This window comes from Lepisosteus oculatus, chromosome 1, assembly GCF_040954835.1.
Source record: "Lepisosteus oculatus isolate fLepOcu1 chromosome 1, fLepOcu1.hap2, whole genome shotgun sequence".
NCBI classification, from domain to species: Eukaryota; Metazoa; Chordata; class Actinopteri; order Semionotiformes; family Lepisosteidae; genus Lepisosteus; species Lepisosteus oculatus.
Window position 1 is genome coordinate 44243616 of NC_090696.1, and position 21186 is coordinate 44264801.

The following is a 21186-nucleotide window of genomic DNA, read 5'->3' on the forward strand; positions in this document are numbered from 1 at the left end:
TGTTTGTGTATATTCTAATCGCAGTGGGGGCAGGGTGTGTGGGGAAAGGTTTAGGTTGCAATTGAATTGGGGATTTGTATTCTTCACACCTGAAACATTGTTTTCTCTGAAAGCATTTTCTTCCCTGTTTATCTTTTGCTGCCTACACATGCTTACACAGCTCCCTACAGTAGGTGAATTCTCATACTTGATTGAGAAAGCTTTAGAGAACTTTACATATTTATTTTCAACAAATTGTAAATATGATGTTTATATTGGCGTTTTTGTTAATTTGTGTCAGCTGTCAAGGAGAGCACCCCCTCTTAGGCTGGGCAAATGATTTTTTCAATTTTTAAAAAAGAAAAAATAAGATACAATGATATGTTCCTGCTTAACTAAGACTAAACTCATGCAACTATTGCATGACTTTAAAAGCTATAAAAAACAGGTTTAAATAGTTAATAACCGCTTTTTACGTGTGAAAAATGGGTGATTTTTCTTCCTCGTGATCAGCTAAGAATCTCTCTGTACACTGTTAGTAATAAAAAATATTAAATTTAGCACTGTAATAAATTGTTGGACTTTTCCCCACATCTTGTAAAAATATATTTTCATTGTTCAAATATACATAAAATATATCAGAAAATACATTAAATACAAAATATGGTAAAATATAATTCAAAATATTTTGCTAACAATGTTAACTGTTTATAAAAATAAAATGTATTAACTAAGGAATAAGATGGCACAGTTGTTAGCATGCTTTTTGTATGTTTTTTTCATAAATACAATAGTACCAGATGTTTCAGTGGCTTTCAAAATTAAATTATGCAATCCTCATTTTAATATTTATGTAAACATACAGTCGGTTAACTTCATCATCTTCCTCTGTAGTGTATAACATCTACTGTAATTTTGTAAAAAGTATGCCTAACCCTATTAGGAAGTGATCGTGTTATCAGTGTATTCCTCAGCTTTCCCCAAATTATCTTTTTCCTACCTACATCCTGCAATAACTCAGCCAACACTAAAATCCCCCAAAACTGCTTGTGTTAATTTCTTTAAATCACAAATATCATATGTAAATACCAGCCATGTAGTACTCTGCATTGTGGAATAATAGTTTTTTTTAAAGGGAACTAGAAAAATCAAGAAAGGCTTTTTTATCTAGAATTAATAAATCCACAACCTGTTCACTGGGGTAATTAAATCCACACTGAGCAATCTCCAATATGTTCAGAATCTGATGGTCAGAATCCTGATCGGGATGCATTACAGCTGCCTTTAAGTCCTTGCACTGGCTTCCTAGCAGATTTCGAGTCAACTTCAAAATCCTCATCCTAATTCAGTCCCTATCTGGTTTATTATCTGTCTACTCCCTGTTGTAACAGAAGGAATAAGGTTCTTGATCCCAAGATGAAGTAAAACAGATGAGTTTATTGCATGCAAGGAACAATAAAGCCAAAGTCTTGTTTCCCGCAAGAAACAAATAAACCAAAGTATTGTTTGATGTGCCGGTACAAACTTTTAGGTTATATAGTCCTTGCTTGCTGCTTCAGACGTCATTCGATATTATTGTAAGGGGGGGGGGTCATGGTATTTGGCCAGTTCAGAGGCCCTGGCCAAATGGTCAGTTTAATATTATGCCCCCAGGGGGTTCCTTGCTCGCATCTGGAATCTTTATCAGTTAACCCCCTTTTCTTGCCATAAACCCCTGTTGCTTAGAAGTCTAATTTTCAGGCAGAACTGACTTAAGTTATTGACCATTTTAACATCTTGTCATTTTAACATCTTACTTCATTCCCCCCTTATAAAATATGGCATACCTCAGGACTGCCTATTTTTACACATACAATGTCAGGGCAGATATTTCCTTTTTAGATGTACAGGCATGCATTACCATGACATTGTGCGTTCCACGGTTACAACAAGATGTTATTGATGTTTTTGTACAAGTGATAGTTACAATTATACACATAAAACAATCCTAATCCTACAAATACATAAAGTCCTACCCCAAGACCCAAACGCAGACCTCAGCCATGTGGAGATCTATCGTCAGGATCTTGGAACAGCAATATTGACCCAACTCCGATTATAATTTTTTGGCTGAATAGATATGCCAACACCCGGAATGTATTGATACCATATCCCCAGTAATGCTCCTCAGGCCTAACAAGCACACTGTTGGTCTTAGGAAGCATCAGACACAGAAACAGTAACAACATCCTTCTTTCTGTTCACTCAGTCTCTGGTGCCGTGGGTCGGTGAAAGTGCGATGCGCGGATCCAGCGATCTCATCCTGTCACTCAGATGGCACAATCAGTAGTTGGTGGCACTTGATATGGTCCCTCCCAGCAGGATTGCAACGTCTGGCAGGGTATCTCTTCTTCACCTACACCCACTCGCCAGGTATCCAGGGAGTTTCTTTGGCTGCCCGTGATGATCTCAAATGGGCTCAGTCTCACAGTTCCGTTTGCTCCAGCCCGCAAACCGCACAGGACTGCAGGTAGAGCATCTACCCACGGTGTTCCCTCAGTTGATATTTCCTTAGTTGGTCTTTCAGACTGTGGGTGATGGGGGCAATGTGACTTCCAACTTACCCCTAGTGAGGCAATTACAGCCTGGCACACCTTCCCAGTGTAGTCTGCCCCTAGATCAGTATCCAAGGTATCTTTGTCATACACTTGGGTATGTGCCAGCCCACATCCCATCATCATACAACCCTACATTCTTTACATTTGTTCTAACCACTATTAAACATCTATTAAAGGCCTCAACCTGAATTCTCCCTTTTCCCCAATAGAGGTTTCACAGGGGTCTCAGACTCCCGCTCTCCCAATGCCGCTCGTCTGGCATCTGCATCTGCATGGGTGTTACCTTGAGTTACTGGAATTCTTTATTTATTGTGTTATTTATACCTTACTCAAGCTGCTTCTGTCGGCAGCTGTAAAACTACAAATCAGTTCAGAGATAATCCCAGTATTCTTAACTGGAGTCCCTGCCATTGTGAGAGAATCCTACTTCTCCATAGCTATGGAGAATTGTGGCCTACATGCAACAAATACATACATTATATACATATACAGTAACCCTTTTTCCAAACTTACAGTGCCTTGCGAAAGTATTCGGCCCCCTTGAACTTTTCAACCTTTTGCCACATTTCAGGCTTCAAACATAAAGATATAAATTTTTTATTTTATGTGAAGAATCACCAACAAGTGGGACACAATTGTGAAGTGGAACGAAATCTATTGGATTTTTGAAACTTTTTTAACTAATAAAAAAATGAAAAGTGGGGCGTGCAAAATTATTCGGCCCCCTTGCGTTAATACTTTGTAGAGCCACCTTTTGCTGCGATTACAGCTGCAAGTCGCTTGGGGTATGTCTCTATCAGTTTTGCACATCGAGAGACTGAAATTCTTGCCCATTCTTCCTTGCAAAACAGCTCGAGCTCAGTGAGGTTGGATGGAGAGCGTTTGTGAACAGCAGTTTTCAGCTCTTTCCACAGATTCTCGATTGGATTCAGGTCTGGACTTTGACTTGGCCATTCAAACACCTGGATACGTTTATTTGTGAACCATTCCTTTGTAGATTTTGCTGTATGTTTGGGATCATTGTCTTGTTGGAAGATAAATCTCCGTCCCAGTTTCAGGTCTTTTGCAGACTCCAACAGGTTTTCATCCAGAATGGTCCTGTATTTGGCTGCATCCATCTTCCCCTCAATTTAAACCATCTTCCCTGTCCCTGCTGAAGAAAAGCAGGCCCAAACCATGATGCTGCCACCACCATGTTTGACAGTGGGGATGGTGTGTTGAGGGTGATGAGCTGTGTTGCTTTTACGCCAAACATATAGTTTTGCATTGTGGCCAAAAAGTTCGATTTTGGTTTCATCTGACCAGAGCACCTTCTTCCACATGTTTGGGGTGTCTCCCAGGTGGCTTGTGGCAAACTTTAGACGAGACTTTTTATGGATATCTTTGAGAAATGGTTTTCTTCTTGCCACTCTTCCATAAAGGCCAGATTTGTGCAGTGTAAGACTGATTGTTGTCCTATGGACAGACTCTCCCACCTCAGCTGTAGTTCTCTGCAGTTCATCCAGAGTGATCATGGGCCTCTTGGCTGCATCTCTGATCAGTCTTCTCCTTGTCTGAGCTGAAAGTTTAGAGGGACGGCCAGGTCTTGGTAGATTTGCAGTGGTCTGATACTCCTTCCATTTCAAGATGATCGCTTGCACAGTGCTTCTTGGGATGTTTGAAGCTTGGGAAATCTTTTTGTATCCAAATCCGGCTTTAAACTTCTCCACAACAGTATTACGGACCTGCCTGGTGTGTTCCTTGGTCTTCATGATGCTCTCTGCGCTTTCAACAGAACCTTGAGACTATCACAGAGCAGGTGCATTTATACAGAGACTTGATTACACACAGGTGGATTCTATTTATCACCATCAGTCATTTAGGACAACATTGGATCATTCAGAGATCCTCGCTGAACTTCTGGAGTGAGTTTGCTGCACTGAAAGTAAAGGGGCCGAATAATTTTGCACGCCCCACTTTTCATTTTTTTATTAGTTAAAAAAGTTTCAAAAATCCAATAGATTTCGTTCCACTTCACAATTGTGTCCCACTTGTTGGTGATTCTTCACATAAAATAAAAAAATTTATATCTTTATGTTTGAAGCCTGAAATGTGGCAAAAGGTTGAAAAGTTCAAGGGGGCCGAATACTTTCGCAAGGCACTGTATTTATTATTTCATATAAGGCTCTCTGACAGAATTGCTGTTTTTTATGTGTGCTAATATTCTGACTCTATCTCATCAAACCTTCATACTCTCCCTGCCAGAAATGCACCTGATTATTCCAGCCCGTCACTCTCTGCCATATTTATTTCATGTTTGCATGTTCTTTTGTAACACACACCTTTCTGTGATTTCTTTTGTACATCTAAGCTTTTGCAAGTGTTCCTGCATCCCTCTTATGCACTGTCTAGTCATGGCTCTTTTTCTGTTTGCTTATTTCAAAGTAACACCTGCTTTATTTCTTAAACGTTTTGCTCATGTGTTTTGTATTTTAATATTTATTTACACTTCTAGCATTTTAACGTCCTAAATTTCCATTTTCCTTAATTTGTAGACTGGATTTTAGTATAAGCCTTAAAAAGCTAAAAAAAGTTTTCTCTATCTTTTATTTCTTGTCCTACAACTGTTATTATTGATCACCGAATTATTGCACTTGACATGACTTCTTTCATTCACACTTTCCTGAACGTCTATGACAAGCAGAGATAATGATGTCTCTGGTGCAATCTTTTGCAGTTGAAATGTCACTGTTTAAGCGAATAAGAAAGTAGATTGCTCATAAATCTAATAACTTATTCTTCATTAACACAATGCAATTGCTCTCTGAAAATGTTCTTTTTCCTGTTCATTTTGGAGACCTTGATTGAAACTGATTTGAGATGTCAGAAAGTATTTATTTTCTATGTGTATTTCTATTGCAGAAAATGTGTGCATTTCCTACATTGCTTTGTTTGTCGATGTTTTAACTATATATTTAGACTCAGATTTCAATTTACACTGATTACTAGCGGTAAATACTGATGTTTTGCTAACCCTTTAACTTTTTTTCGTACGTGTCTCTCCATACTGCGATTCAGTCAAGGAACGGTTAAAGATAGTAACAAGTCAGGCACCCAGAGGGAAGGGGTTGGAGGTGTCTTCCCGCCTACATAATTAAAAGCCAAATAGAAGTGGCTTAAGCGACATACACAGTCATTTAACTGACTGTTTAAGGTAGCCTATAATGTAAACTTTGCTTTGTTGTTGATAATTTAAGCTTTCAAAACTCCGCCCCAAAGTCATGTGACTGATTTTTTGCCCTGTTTCGTTGGTTAAACACAAGGATCATGAGCACCACCATGTTAACTGGGATGTGTAGTTTTCAATTCAGTTTGAATTATAACTATATGTACTATCTTCATATTTGGCCTGGGCTTTAAAATGAGGGCACGCCAAAAATGTTCGGTGCCGTCATCTCCACTTTAAAGGTACCCCCTCGTGGAAGAATTTGACCTTAAACGTTTGGCCAGCGTATGAGTCCCCCTTCCCCCCATGGACAGACTGGCAAAGCAATTGAGAAGTGTTAACTATCCAGCCATTGCAAGCCACTGCAGCTGTCACAAATAAATTAATAAATACTTTTTTTTCTCCTGTTGGTAACTGTAACAAATTGTCACGTTTCACATCCTTGCGAAACAATCATGACGTTCTCGTCCATTCAAAGGTTTGATGTTTTTTTATTTTGAAACCGTGATCTTGACATGCAGGTGTGATGTAATGTTTACAGCTTCAGATTTAAAAGGTTAATAATATCTTCCATGTCACATTTACATTGGAATGTTCTTACAAGTGTAAAAAGAGGCGATACACAACGTGTCTGCTCTATAACTCTTCAGTTTAGAGAGAAATTCCGCCAGAGCCTCACAACATTGTCCAATAATACTCTTCTTGTGTCTAATTTTTAGTTTAGCAGAATTTGCGCGATAAGCACATTGTTTAATGGTGATGACGTTACCCACTTCTATAACACTGTACAACACATGACTGAGTCGGAGTTTCTGTTAATAAAACGGAGCGCCTTCCAATACATATAATTACTGCATGATTTCTTTATCCGTTTCAGCTAAATGAGGGGAATTAAATCAGTCAGAATCTTGGAGTGCCAATTGTAAAAATAATCCTTCTTCCCTCCTTTGTTTAACTTAAAGAATTCCGCGAAGAAAATCTTAATCACAATATCATCACTTAATTTATCCAGATACACAAATCCGTGCCAGAGCCAACAACAAGCTATAATAGTGGACTACTTTTATGTATTCACTATATAAGAAACAAAACAAAAGTATTACTCTGATCGCCCTTTGAACCATTGGGTGCAGTGCTTTGTCCATTACCACTACAAGGACAATAAAAGTTTTAAAAAATGTCAAAATGTTTCTGAAATGTCCGCCTGTGATATTTTAGCTGCTTAGTTACACGATTCCATAATCATATAACTATCAGGTGATGTTAAATCACTACAACATTTATCTTTTTACAATAACAGCAAGTGGTGTTCTTACTAAACATTCTTCGAAAAGGATAAAACATTATAACTTTTAATGAAGTACACAATATAAGCTTAATAATGTTAGAACAAGCACGTTAAAACCAGAACCCTCTAAGTTACCAAGTTAAAGACTTGATGTGTAAAACATGTATGAATAATTCAATTATTTATGATGAAGGTGGAAGGTTGCGTACTTTTGTCCAACTGAGCAATCTTGCTTTTATAAAATATACCGACTTTTTAATGTTTAGTGATTAACATGTTGCAATATACAGTTTGAAATTCATTTTCATCCGAAGTGTTGTCAAATGGGTGTCATCATCTTAATTTACTAAAAAGTGCAAAGACATTTAGTCTTCATCATTGTAGATTTTCATGAGCATCTTGTCATCATTGACATTGTTGACAAACATTGTCGTCATAAATTAAATTGACAGAATTAACACTGTTCTCCGTGAAACTGGCCTACATAGATGAATGAAACATGCCTCCACAGAATTTTTATAAAAAGACCTGTTTGATATCTCATCATGCAACTTGGCAACGGGGCCAAACAAAGTTTAGATTCAAAGTTTCATGCAAAAGATATACTGCGGAATACATGAATGGAAAGCTATCAGCTTTTTTACAATGGAAACCATACAGCAAAGGATAATTCCACACTGAAACGTAGTAAAACACAACACAACATTTTAACCTCTTGAGCCTTCTTCAGGTGTGAGGGAGAGCAAGAGGAAATCAGTGTATAGTTGAGTACAAAACATGCCATGTTTCTATTTGCAATAGGATTTGTTGATGGTACAAGGGATTAAAAAGGGCAGTTTTGTGATGGCCAGAGATTTACAGTCTTTGTAAACAGTAAATTGTGTGATTGGGGCGTGATGACTCAGTTAACAAGGTTACTTCAGTAATTATGTTTACAAAGGTCTGGATTGTTGGTTTCTCAAAGCAAGATTGCATTATATCTGGTTAAGTAAATATAGCAACCTATCCTCTTTTCTTAATTTGCTTCTTGCATGTTCATCTGACTTTGAAATTCATCTGACTTTGTGGTTATGAGCTTGACCCAAAGACCACTCAGTATCCTGCTAAAAATTATGTATTTTTCAGGGATCCAGTTGACATTAGAGCTTTGTGGAGTGATATGTATGCTTTAAATTCACAATCTATTTAGTGCATACATTGTTGATCCTGTGCGTGGTTGCTCAGCTCCGAGTGATTCAGTAAAGCAACAGTGTGTTCTGCAATAAGGAAAGGTTGTTTGCACTACAACAGTTTTTGAAAGCATTCATTACATTTCCTGGATGGACAATAGCAAATATAAATCAAACAGGGGTTTCATGAAATAGCTGGTAAAATTTTCATGTGTAATTCTATCCGCTGTACATGGGGCTTCTGTTTGCTGAATCTATATACTATGATCTAAACATCTTATGCAGTATTTCCAATTTAGTAGGTGCTCCACAGGGCCTCACAGGGCCAAGTGAGGCTGATTTTGATAACAGAAAGTCAATTCACAGCATCAGTGTGCTAATTAAAAAAACAAAATAAAATTATATCCTACAGTTATGAATCTTGATTACATCAAAAGCAGTTATAAATGTGTGTGCCCACAATGGGTGGGATCTGCACTTAGGTGTTTAGTTTCCATCATCACATTGTTTCCTGTTATCAAATGTTGTTTTATGCATGGTGTCACATAATGTGCACATGACCCTCTGAGGGTGTTCCCATACAGGGGATGAGACATCATTGTTGCATGTGCTCTGCTGCATTATACCCTTAGGAAGGAGAGAATTCCTCCCCTCCCCCTGTACCCTATGATGACCTTCCTCCTATTTATCTTGGTCAAAGGGGGGCAGAGCTGAGAGAGCTGATTCTAGTTAAAAAGTGACCAAATTCTTATCCTGCTCACACTTCTTGTTGGGTAAACCCTTGGAACATTTTTATTCAGATGATTTCATTACACTGTATTGTGTATTACCACTTGGATGATATTCTTGTATTTTATCTTGACCTGCTTCCAGATTATCCCAGTGTGGGTCATCTACTGTAAATGCTTAAATACTGCATTTACTGATCCATAACAAATAAAATTCAAAATGGCTTATAGAGGAGCTTAGAGAGGAGTGACTTTGACATTAAAAAATCCAACTAAAATGATTGAGACAATGTAAAGGAACACTGAAACCCACAATGACTTGCAATGGTATCAGTTTTTTCTAAATGCCTTTTTTGATGAACTACAAATAATTCATACAGTTTTTTTAAATTAATAATTTTATTCAAAACTTGAGTGATAAACAGTGAGTGCTTATTTTGAGTATTATTTTCCAAATTTAATGTGAACCAATTTGTAGGTATGTCTGTATGTCGGTTAAGTGCCCAGTAAAGGTGTGAATGACTAACACACTGTGCATGATCAATGTAATGCATGCATTTTTAGTAACATAAGCATACAAATGTGCAACATGTTTGTGTTTTCTGTCTCCTAACGACAGGGTATGTGCACTGAACAACAGTGGATCAAGATTAGAAACCAGATGAGTCACCCTTTGAAATAAATTGATGGCTATTGAAAAGGTAGGAACACAAATGCAAAACTAAGTCATAAGGATGAATTCAAGACTGAAAATGCAGCTGAAAGATATAACAAAGTAAATGCATTTTTTTCAGAATCTTTTGCCGTGGGAAGATCATTACAAATCCAAACTTTCTGTGCTATAACCTTAACAAACTTTGAATAAACTTCTCTAGTAATTTATTACTGCATCAAATGGGAAAGTGATATTTACCCTAAACATGTTTTTCCCAATGTTTTAATGTGCAGTGGTTTGAAAGAAGATGGTCAAAGTCAGGCAATGTGCCATATAAACAAAAGCATAAATTAAGATAGGAGTGAATTGAAAGATCTGGAATGGCAGAAGATAACTATTAGTAATATTTTTCAGAGAGCACATTGAATAGAGCACTGAATTGAGGCATAAACATCCATTTGAGAAACATGTTATCACTTCTTTTCAACAATGTAGCAGGTTTTTTTTAAGTCAGAAAATTAAGTTACCTCAGATTTTACTACTGCACCCTTTCTGTTATTTAAGATGGAGCTTCTAGATGGTAAAACAATGCAAAACATAGCTGAACCCCACTGCTAATCCATCTTATGATTTCCAAGGTTTTGATTTGTTCCAGCATACTAGTTCTACTTCCCTTTTAGGTGCAATGGCATTTACATAGCTGTTCAACATTAAAATGTGTGATCACTGTCTGTTTTTATAGTTTTCATATTGATATAGCACTTAAGTGTGCTGTTTTATAACACAATGGTACTCTGCGATGCATTTCATTTCTTCAATATTTCTGCCCCGATTTGGGTTAGTAACTCTTTATTCTGAGATTGTTAACCAGCAACAGTAGGGCATTGAGAATGTCCACAAATTTAAAAAAGTCAGTTTTATTAGTGGCATAATCTGCACGAAAAAGTAATTACAGGTACAGCTAAAAAATGTTTCAATTTCTTTTCTCATTCAGGCTGGTGTATCAGCTGATGAAAGTTTTGTCCAAAGTTTCAAACATTGCATAAATGGAGGAGCAACTTAAGAAAAGAGCATAAAGGTATAGCCATGGGTTTGGCAAAAACGTACTTTGAAGTATTCTGAGTAATGGAAAATGAATTCAACTTGTGAACAAAATGTGTTATTTTCAAATATGGAAAACCCAGAAGAAAAAATCTCCAAAAAAAACTTCCAGGAAGTCCTTGGAACAAAACATACAAAGCTGGATAAATATCATTGTGACAAATGCCGGTATACATCTAAAGACCACACACAGTTTAAGAAACATGTATTACAGCATGAAGAAATTAAGTTTGCTTGTTCTTACTGCAGTCACATTTCTTACACAAAAGGTGAATCCCAGCGCCATCTTGTAGAGCATACAGGGACATTTCCTTATAAATGCTCATTCTGTGACTATGGTGCAGTTAGGAATGACTATATTGTAAAGCACACTCAAAGAGTTCATGGGACTGTTAAAAGAAAAGGACCACCTAATGATTCAAAGATCATTAGAGATGCACTGCCTATTAAATGGTCAGTGGTGGAATCTAAACGTTTTGCACAGCAAAATATAACTACAAAAAATGCCCTACCTTCCACCGTGAACACCTGTGAAACACCTGTGAATGTTACTGCTAGTAACAAAGGCTTTTTAACAGATGGAGTTCTCAACAAAATGGTCAACAGTGCCCCTACAGAACAGTCTTCTACGCCAAAACGTAGTGTTCCGTCCAATGTTCAGGTGGAACTCATAGCTCCACTTAATGACCCTATAGATCCTGATATTCCCTTGATGGTTGCTGCTCCTCCAGATTTAATTATACCCCCTAATTGTTTTGTTGAACTTGTAGAAGTACATAGAGTAAATGGCTCAAAGGAGCTTGAGCTGAAATTTATTTCCCAACATGTTTCAGAAAGTGACGTAAACCACAAAAAAGAGGACCAGGCAAACCGTGTTGGTAGCTACAGTGAAGCAGATGGATCACAACAGATAGTTACATCAATGTTCCCATGTAATTTCCTTCCAAAGTGTGAAAATACCAAAACATTAACAACAAGCAAAAAGCCTAAAGCAAGATTCCCACAAAAGGCTGTTGCAAATACATTTAAAGACAAGAAAAGCTCTGAATCTGCAGAGCTGTCAGTCTTGCCTAATGTTCAAAACATTCCTAATCAGGGGATGTCTGAAGATCCCGACTCCTTTTTGTCAACAGATCAAAGAAACTTTGAAAATTCAGTAGATATTCCTTGTGCAGCCGAATCTGTGTTAGGAGGAAGTAAAGAACATTTAGATTTTAGGCCTTTTGGTAGGAATAACACTGAGAAAAATGCAGAGACTGAATCTAATGATGAAATATTAGAAAATAAAGAGGGGCCTGTAATTTCATCAGTATTTTCTCTTTGTTGTGGCACTGAAGATTTTCCAGACTGTGTTAGGTGGGGTCAAAATCTGAATGGTGTTTGTGGCAATAGATGCAAAAATTATTTGAAAATCTCTGAGAAGCATGATGAAGTGAAAAAATATATACCAGATGTACTGGATAAACTTTCTCAGAAGAAAATTAGGAACAATGACAACAAAGCAGACCATGATGTGAACAACAGTGAATTTACAAAATCCATAACACATAAAGACATTTTTTTAAATGACTTGGCAAGTTTACCAGATTCACAGTTAGAAATCACAGAAAAACCACAAACAATGACCTGCAATGCACAAATTACAAATGGTAAAAATACAAATGAAGGTACTCCTACATATGATTGTGCGGTTTATTTCGCATCCAATTGTGAATGTTTAGAGTCCACTACATGTGGCAAGAAACAAAACCTCCCAGATAATTCTCAACCTGTTCAAGAAATTAAGAGCACTATAAAGGATCCACATTCCAGAGAAATGTCTAAAAAGTGCATTGCATTTGAAGATAAAGAAGCTGTTGAAACACCTACTCTTACAATCTCCTCAAATTCACCCAAAATGATGATTTCCAATAACAAAAACAGTCAAAGACAAGAGGTATTGCATCATCAAACTGAATCTGTAGAAGATATACACTCTTCCAGTATTGAAATGGAAGAGAATATAGAGAATTGCCTGTATTCCCCCAGTGTTCCAAAACATAAGTCAAACGTTGAGGGTATTTATGAAGATTTGGATAATGCTATGCCTAGTCATGAAGGCACAGCTCTTAAAGCAATTCGAGTGGATGAGACAATTCCTGTGCAACCAGAAATTAACTCAAAGCAGCATGATGATGACCCTCAAGCCAATCAATCAGTGGTGTCACAGTTGTCTACATCTTCAAAGACAGGGGCTTCTTTGAGAGAAATAAACACAAATCCTGCCCATAATCAAGATGGTAGCAAAAATCAAATGCAAACAACAAGATGGAGAAAGGGTAGAGAAATTGAAGATTCACCACCAGTGTTTATTCCACAAGGTGCTGTACTAAGAATTTTAAATCCAAATCAGTCTTTACAGTCAAAAGTTACATTGAATACCAGCCAGGACTATGAAGACTGTCTTGAAACTTTGATTCCTAGACCAGTTCCATTTACCAGTTTGGAAGAAAAAAAGACATGTCCTGAAACTTCTTTACCCCAAAGGAAACTTTCCAATCTTACAATAAAACGGAAAAGGTCGGAAGCAGAGAATGAAATCTTGGAAGAAAATCTAAAAGTACACTCACAGCTCAATTCATCACAACTTCCTCAATGGAAATCCCGGAAGCCCAAAAACAAAAAATGCAGAATGGCTTCCAAAGTAAAAATTTGCAAATATTCCACAGTTGAACCCAAAGCAAATGCCAGTCTTTGTCTTACTCCACTAAGAAATGACCAGTTAATTAAGCTTCCTTCTATCAACCAACCTGTTGTTGTTCTCAATCACCCTGCAGTAGATACTCTTGAAGTGACAAGTGTTATGCGAACTGTAAACAGATATAAAGGCAATGTTTTCAAGGTCGTTCTCTGTGAAAGAGCTAAGTTTTCTTTATATTTGCATAAAAGGATAAAGAAACAGTCTGAACAATTGGAACATACTGGTCCAGTTACAGAAAGACGCATGTTAAAAATGAAATTTAAAAAAATTCACCAGGATAATTACCAAGTTGTGGGATTTGTCCCTGAAGTTTATCCAGCAAGAATCTTTAAGTGTTGGTTTTGTGCAAGAATGTTTTATAATCAAGAAGAATGGTTATCTCATGGACAGAGACATTTAACTGAGGCTACCAGGGACTGGAATGCAATTCAGAATCCTACTAAAAAATAAATTTGCTTCTGCTTATTTTCAAGTTGCCATTGCAAATTATTTTAACAATATTCTTTGTATTGCACAATTTTGAAATAATAAACAGTCCCAAAAGTATTGTCGAATATTGTTAAAGTACATGTTTAAAATAAAGGTGACATTACAGAGATAGCTATTGTTTTGAGATTGCTGTGTAATTAAAATGTTTATATTTGTAAATCAACTTTAAAAACATGAGCAAAAATCAAATGTAAATCTTTAAAAAATATGGTATACTACATAAACCTAAAAAGCATTAAATGTGTGATCTCTCGCATAAAGGTAAAATGAGATATGAGACTGTGGTGACATTCTGCAACAAGGTAGAATGTTTCTTCTGAACTTTGATTAGTATTGGATTATTTCTTTTCTTATATTCAGAGTTGCCTAATGACATGTAGTACTTAAGTTTTTGTTATGTAGTATTTTACACCTATAAGTAAGCACATACTGATGTGTTAGCTAAGATGTGTTGATCTGTCTCACCAGATTTTTATAACATTCAGATATCCTTTCATGTAAAGGATATCTGAATTGTAGTATTATACAAAACCACATTCTTTGAAAACAAATAAAGTAGATAGATAAATGATAAAATTTATGGGACTGCCATCCATGCATTATGACATTGGTGCTACACTCCAGCCTTGGATGGCCAGAGTCCAGCTGTCTTTATACTTTTAAATGTATCCAGTTAAAGAATAATTAATTCAGTTACCCACTTCCCCTGATGTATTCAATCCCCAATGAGCAAATCAAGAAAATTATAGATGGGCTGATTGGCACATTTTTGTATGTGAGTAACTCATGTGGGAATTCTAGCCTTACATAACAGACCCCTATTTACTAGGAATTTAAAAAGGGATGGTTGGCTGAGGTTAGGGGAGTTTGATGGAAGACTCCAGCTGTGTGAGAGCACTGCTTAAAAGACACGTATATAATGTATATAAAGAGAAAGGAAGCTAATGGAAAAGAGATTTATAGGAACATGGGACCAAAAGTCCGTTCTAAAAAAGAAGGAAGTATCTACCTTCATTAGAGTAGAATTTGGAAACATTTTAATTTGGGGTCTACTTAGGGGGTTCCTTAAATATAAGACTCTTAGGTCAAAAGAAGAAGACTTAAAGACCAACTTTTTACAGTCCTTCAGACCCTTTGGTTACTTTTTCTGAGCTGCCTCCTTGAGTGTTAACCACAAGTGTTCAATTGTTTTAAGACCCTTGGATGAAATGGCTTGTAGAGAACATTTATTTTGTGGGCCGTTAACCATTTCTTTGTTGGTTTAGATGTATGCTTTGGAATATTGTCATGCTGGAATGTCCAGTTCTTCCCAAACTTGAACTTTATGACAGAAGGAACCAGGTATTTGACCAGGATATCCAGAATGTCGAAGTTCATGATTTTCCCATTCTTAAAAGGGCTCCAGGACCCATAGTTGCAAACAACAACTTAAAATTAGAGACCCCATAATGACCCCAATTGTGATTCAAATTTATATTGGCAAATTTGTTGCTTTTATTTATGGTTTCCTTTCGGTTGAGGCTTGCTAACCAACCACAGTTTCTATATTAGAGACAATAAATAGAAGATATCTGTTCATGTTGCAGATCTTCAGCACAGGCTTCCTGATCTGTTTGTCCCAGAGCCTTTGGTAGCAAGGTACACTTGCATGCACTTTCCGGAAGGGTTGCCACTCTAATAGTAGCCTTAAAAGTCCTAATAATGGGTACTATATGTGGTGGCATGGCGGCACAGTGGTTAGACTCTCAGTGCTGGGACCTTGGATTCAATTCCTGGGGTACTAACTGTGTGGAGTTTGCATGTTCTCCTTGTGTTTGCATGGTTTTTCTCAGGATGTTCTGGTTTCATTTCATAGTCCCAAAACATGCTGATAGGTTAATGGGCTTCTGGGAAAATTGGCCCTAGTGTGAGTGTATGCATGTTTGTCTCTGTGCACTGCTATGGACTGATGTCCCATCCAAGGTGTATCCTGCCTTATGATTGTTGCTTGCTGGGATAGGCTCCAGTTCCCGCGTGATTCTGTTTTGGATAAAGCAGTTAAGAAGTGGATGGTTAAGTACAATAATGAATAATGGTCGATTCATTTATACTCTGCTTGTGAAGATCACGTTGTTTGCGGTCTTACATTTCTAGCATAAACCAAGCATGCTGCTACTGAATGTCTACCATGTGTTTCCAGCTTGGAACGAGAAAACATCCATGTTCCAATTTCTGTATCTTTCCAAAAGCTTCCATTGCACTTCCAAAGAGCAGAAATATTATTGTAGACTTGCATTTATTGAATTTTATTTAAAGCAATACTTGCATCTGCTAATAAATGTGACTCTAATGTTTTCTGGCATTCAGTTATGTCAAGGAGACTTTTTACAATGCTGTTACAATTACAGTATAACAATTGTAACATTTTTTAAGTCCAATCCATACCTTATTCTGTCACGTAATATTTTTGTTCCTATTTTCTCGAGGCTATGAATATATTTGGAGGATACTGTTTGTAATTAAAAGCTCTGGTAGTAATTGTGTAGTTTTTCTGCATAGTGTTATGTGTGTATATGTATATTTATGACGTGCTGTTTCCCTTACAAATTCACTTACAAATAAATAAGTGAATACATTTTAAATATAACATTTTACAGCTAAAAGCAAAATGTTATATGATACTCTGTTTATAAGTCAGTGAATTTTTGTATAAAACTAATTTTTTACCACCTGAAAATTACAACAAAGCTTAAGGCTTTAAAAAGAACATTGCTTTTTAGTAATGATTTCTAGTTTATGAAATTAATACTTTCACTTATGTCAGGCATGGCCATTTGAAGTCCTTAAGAGCTACACAGTTATGATATCTTTATTTGAAATTGTGTAACTATGGAATAGAAGAAAATATCTTAAGTGGGTTAATTGGTCAATTTAGAAATTTACAAATTAAATCTTATCTCTAAAATCTACTGGATTGTGGCTCTCTGGGATTGTTGGTCATTCCTGTATTGTACTGTGTAGATGTTCTTGTTTTAAAACATGACATTTTAAAATGTTGAGTGTACTGTATGAAGCCAAGTATAACACTAATATTTCAAGTCTGTTGATATGTACTGTTTTTAAAACTATTTCTCTGTAATCTGTTGAGTTACAAAAACATAATTGCTCTATGAATCTGTTACAAATATAAACTTAGTTAACATATAGGTTTAGTTTTTTAGAATTTGTGTTGCTTTTTCTAAGGGCAGACAAATGAAAAATTGCTTTTCATAACTAAGCCTCAATATATAAATATTTACATTTTGTAATAAAACATAAATTTTCAGAAATACTTCTTATTCTTTTGTTGATATTCTGAAATGTAACAGATGTTTTTGCTTCTGTTTTTTTTTCCTGTGTTATGCATCCCATTGAAGTTTGCCCACCGATGCAAACAGCTAAACTATTTTGACATGTGCTGTTATCTTCATTGTCTTCTTTGCACTGCAAACCCACAGTATAATACAGCTGAACATAAGGAGGAGAAATGGTACAAATCTTGTTTAACTGGACATGTGTAACAGCCACACATCTGTAACTACAGAAACAATTGCCTGGTTTGCTAAAATATAATTTATTTGCATCATGTCCTCCATTTTAATTACACATTTGTATTATCAACTTTGATTATATGTATTGGTCTCTTGTTCACAAGTGTATGTGTACCAAGGCATTGGTTACACTATAGCAGTGGTTCTCAAACTTTTTGGACCAAGTACCACCCCTGATCAAACCAAAGCATCCAAGTACAACCTACAAGTCATCTTCTCATAGGAACCCCAGAAATTCTCAATGACCAACATGAGCGCGCATGTGCGCACACACTCACACACACACATATAATACATATTATAATAATAATCTTGATTTCATATAGCGCCTTTAAAGGTGGCTTCTCAAAGCCCTTTACAGAAAAAAACAGGAGCAACAACAAATAAAAATAAACAATAAAAAAGCACCATTTCAGTGAGAGGGGTGAGCCTGTTTAGTTGAGCAAAGCAGATGTGAATTCATTTTTTGAGCCTTGATACAATTCACAAAAGAGTCTTTAACAGATTTTAAATCCTCAGGCATTTTCTTGACGGTAAAGGTTTCGCAGTGGATGTTGCAATGTACCGATTCATTTCTGCAGCAACCTCTCTAATTCGTGCAACTACACCGCTGTGTCAGCTTGTCATTGCTCTAGCACCGTCTGTACAAACTCCGACACATTTTATCCAGTCGATGCCATTCTCTTTGATAAATTCATTCAAAAGCTGAAATATGTGCTCTCCTGTTTACAGAACAGAAAGTCCTCATGGGACGTACCCTCAAACTCGTATCTAACATAAACGAGCAAATTATTGTTCATTTCAATAATTCTATGAGTGACTGTGTCTTTCCAAGGGGGCAGCAGGTTGAGCTGTTTAGCAGCCTTTTCTCCACACATAATATGTGTCAGCTCTTTTGCCAACGCTAAATAAGGTTCTTCAAAAATAGTGTGGGGCTTACCTGCTTTAGCAATCCGCAAGCTTGCATTTTTCCCCTTTTCCGTTTCAGAAGTTAAAAGAAGTTTTTATTTCATGTGCATGGGAGCAAAACACAGAGACGCTCGGTGTATTTTTCTCAAATTAACCTAGAACAGTTCTTAAATATTTTTCTGTTATCTATCACGCTTTCCTGTGCTCACAAGATTACCAGCGTTCCTAGCACACATTTCTATGCATTCCTGTGTTTACAACATTGGCATTGTTCCAAAATCACGTTAATTCTCCTACCTCTCTATTTACTGGAGATAACTTTTTTTTTAAATACAATTGGTCACTTAGTTCGTAACATGCATTCCTATAGAGTGGTATAGAATTACATTGTAGCTCTGTGTCCACTCAAGTATTAGCATGCGCTGTATTGTAGTACGTAGGCTGCGTATTCGACAAGTCTTAAAATAGAAAATATGAAAACCCGTTCCGATTTTTCAGCACACACAACAAAGTTCCAGGGTCATATGGCGTACCAGCTGGGGGCACTCCGCGTACCACTCCTGGTACGCGTACCACAGTTTGAGAACCACTGCACTATAGTAAGTAATTTTTGAATTACCCATTAAACAAAACAGCAATACAGGATTTTAATGTTTGTCTGCCCAGTTATACATCTGCTTTTGGTTACATTTCAGTGTTTTCAGTTTTTGTTCTCTTGCATGCTTTTTGATTTATGAAGAGTCCATCGAGACATTATTTGTAATTCTGTGAATTTCTCTACTTATGTACCACATATTTTATACCACATACCACATTTGGAAGAGCTTTGGTTTGCTTTGTTCTAATATTTAATACTTTGTGATCTAACACATGAAATTTCAATTATTTTATTCTTATTTATCATTGTAATTTATTTTGTGACAAGAAAATATGTTTTCATGTCACCTGTACCTTTTGTATTTTTATGCCTTAATAAAGCATTCTTTTTCACTCACTGTTTTTGTGGTTAATCCCAAAACAAGATAACACAGATGCAGCCACTCCAAATGCTGAAGTGAACTCCAGAAGTGTTTTGCAGTGTACAGCAAAGAACATGGCAAGGTACATCGAAAAGTAGAACTCAACACGTTTTTATTTTTTCAAATAACCTGCCGCAGGACTGCACTACTGTGTAAAACTGCCAGGTGGCACAGTGAATCCATAAGTGCCTAGTGTCTAACATACACTACTTTTAAAACACATTCTCTGATGCACCTTGAAACATCATCAGTGATGTTACCTTGGGTCACTGGGTGTTTCAGGTCTTTCAACATCAGGCACCCTTGTCCAGGCGACCCAGCCAAGGTTGATGAAGCCCTGGCTTGTGTCCAGGTGGCATTGTCACCCACAGATCACTCCTCTTGATACATAGCCATATGCATCCTCTGCAGCCCATCTCAACAGGGTCACCCGGTGCTCTGCACGCCTTCCCATGGCACTGATTAACCAGGTCTTCATACTTTGCTCTCTACCTTTCACTGGCCTCCTCCATCCAGTCTTGCCAGAGAACCATTAGTTCTAGTATGACCACCTTCTTAGATGTTTCAGAAAGCAATAAAATGTCTGGCCAAAGTTTGGTCGCTACGGTTTTGTCATTAAAAATCACTCTCTGTGTTCCTACGTAGCTATGTTCCTACGTCAATCTTCAGATGCCAATCACTCTACATTGCCAGGAGACCCACTGACACTTTGGACTGTGGTGCTCACCTGTAAATCTTATATTAATAATATTTCAATAAAAATTGGACATGTTAACTGTTTATAAAAATAAAATGTATTAACTAAGAAATAGGATGGCACACTTGTTAGTATGCTTTTTGTATGTTTTTTTTCATAAATACAACAGTAGTACCAAATGTCTCAGTGGCTCTCAAAATTAAATGATACATGCGAACCTCTGAACTAGAAAGATAACTAAGATATCCATCTGTTTCATATGGTGGTGAAGTGGTTAGCATTGCTACCTTACAGTGCTGGGACCCTAGGTTCAATTCCTGCCATCCTGTGTGTGTGGAGTTTGCATGTTCTTTCTGGGTTCTGTGGTTTTTCTCCATATGTGTGATATGATTCCCCCTTGCACTCCAAAACATACTGGTAGGTTAATTGGTTTATGGGAAAACTGGCCCTGGTGTGTGTGTTTGTGTCTGTCCTGTGATGGACAGGTGCTATGTCCAGGGTGTATTCTGCCTTGCATCTGTTTGTTGCTGGTGTAGGATCCAAATTCTCTGTACTGGATAAAGAGATTAGAAAATGGATGGAAGTAAAGGCACTGTGTGGATGGAGCTATACACAGTGTTAGAAACCCACTATGATATGGCAGCATCTCACTGAGGATAAATTATTTTATAGTGCTGGCTTAAGGAAACAGCCTTTCCACCTCTCTTGCACATCAGTATCCATACCTAGTTAGTTAATTAAACAAATTGCCTCTAAATATAAACATCTTAAGATGCTGGCTCTGTGGATCAGCATCAGCTATGTTTGCCCAATCCTTCAATTCATGTGCATCCAATACAAATTTCAATGCTAGTAACTACACAAAATCTAAAATGCAATCCTCATTTCAATATCTATGTACTGGGGTAATTAAATCCACAGTAAACAATCTCTAATATGTTCAAAATTGGAGAGCCAGAATCCTGATCGGGATACATTACGCCTGTCTTCAAGTCCTTGAACTGGCTTCCTATCAGGTTTCGAGTTTCGAGTCAACTTCAA

The 21186-nt window shown here is 36.9% G+C and overlaps 1 protein-coding gene across 2 annotated transcripts in view; it reads left to right on the forward strand.

Moving 5' to 3' along the window:
* Window positions 1-19415, forward strand: part of LOC102690998 (zinc finger protein 518B) — a 29118-nt gene extending 9703 nt beyond the window's left edge. For both annotated transcript variants that reach the window (XM_015345034.2, XM_015345035.2), the window contains exons 2-3: window positions 9586-9667; window positions 10616-19415. In XM_015345034.2, coding sequence (XP_015200520.2) covers window positions 10754-13912 — 3159 coding nt within the window. In that variant the 5' untranslated portion in view covers window positions 9586-9667; window positions 10616-10753 and the 3' untranslated portion in view covers window positions 13913-19415. The remainder of the gene's footprint in view (window positions 1-9585; window positions 9668-10615) is intronic.
* The last annotated feature ends 1771 nt before the right edge of the window (window positions 19416-21186 follow it).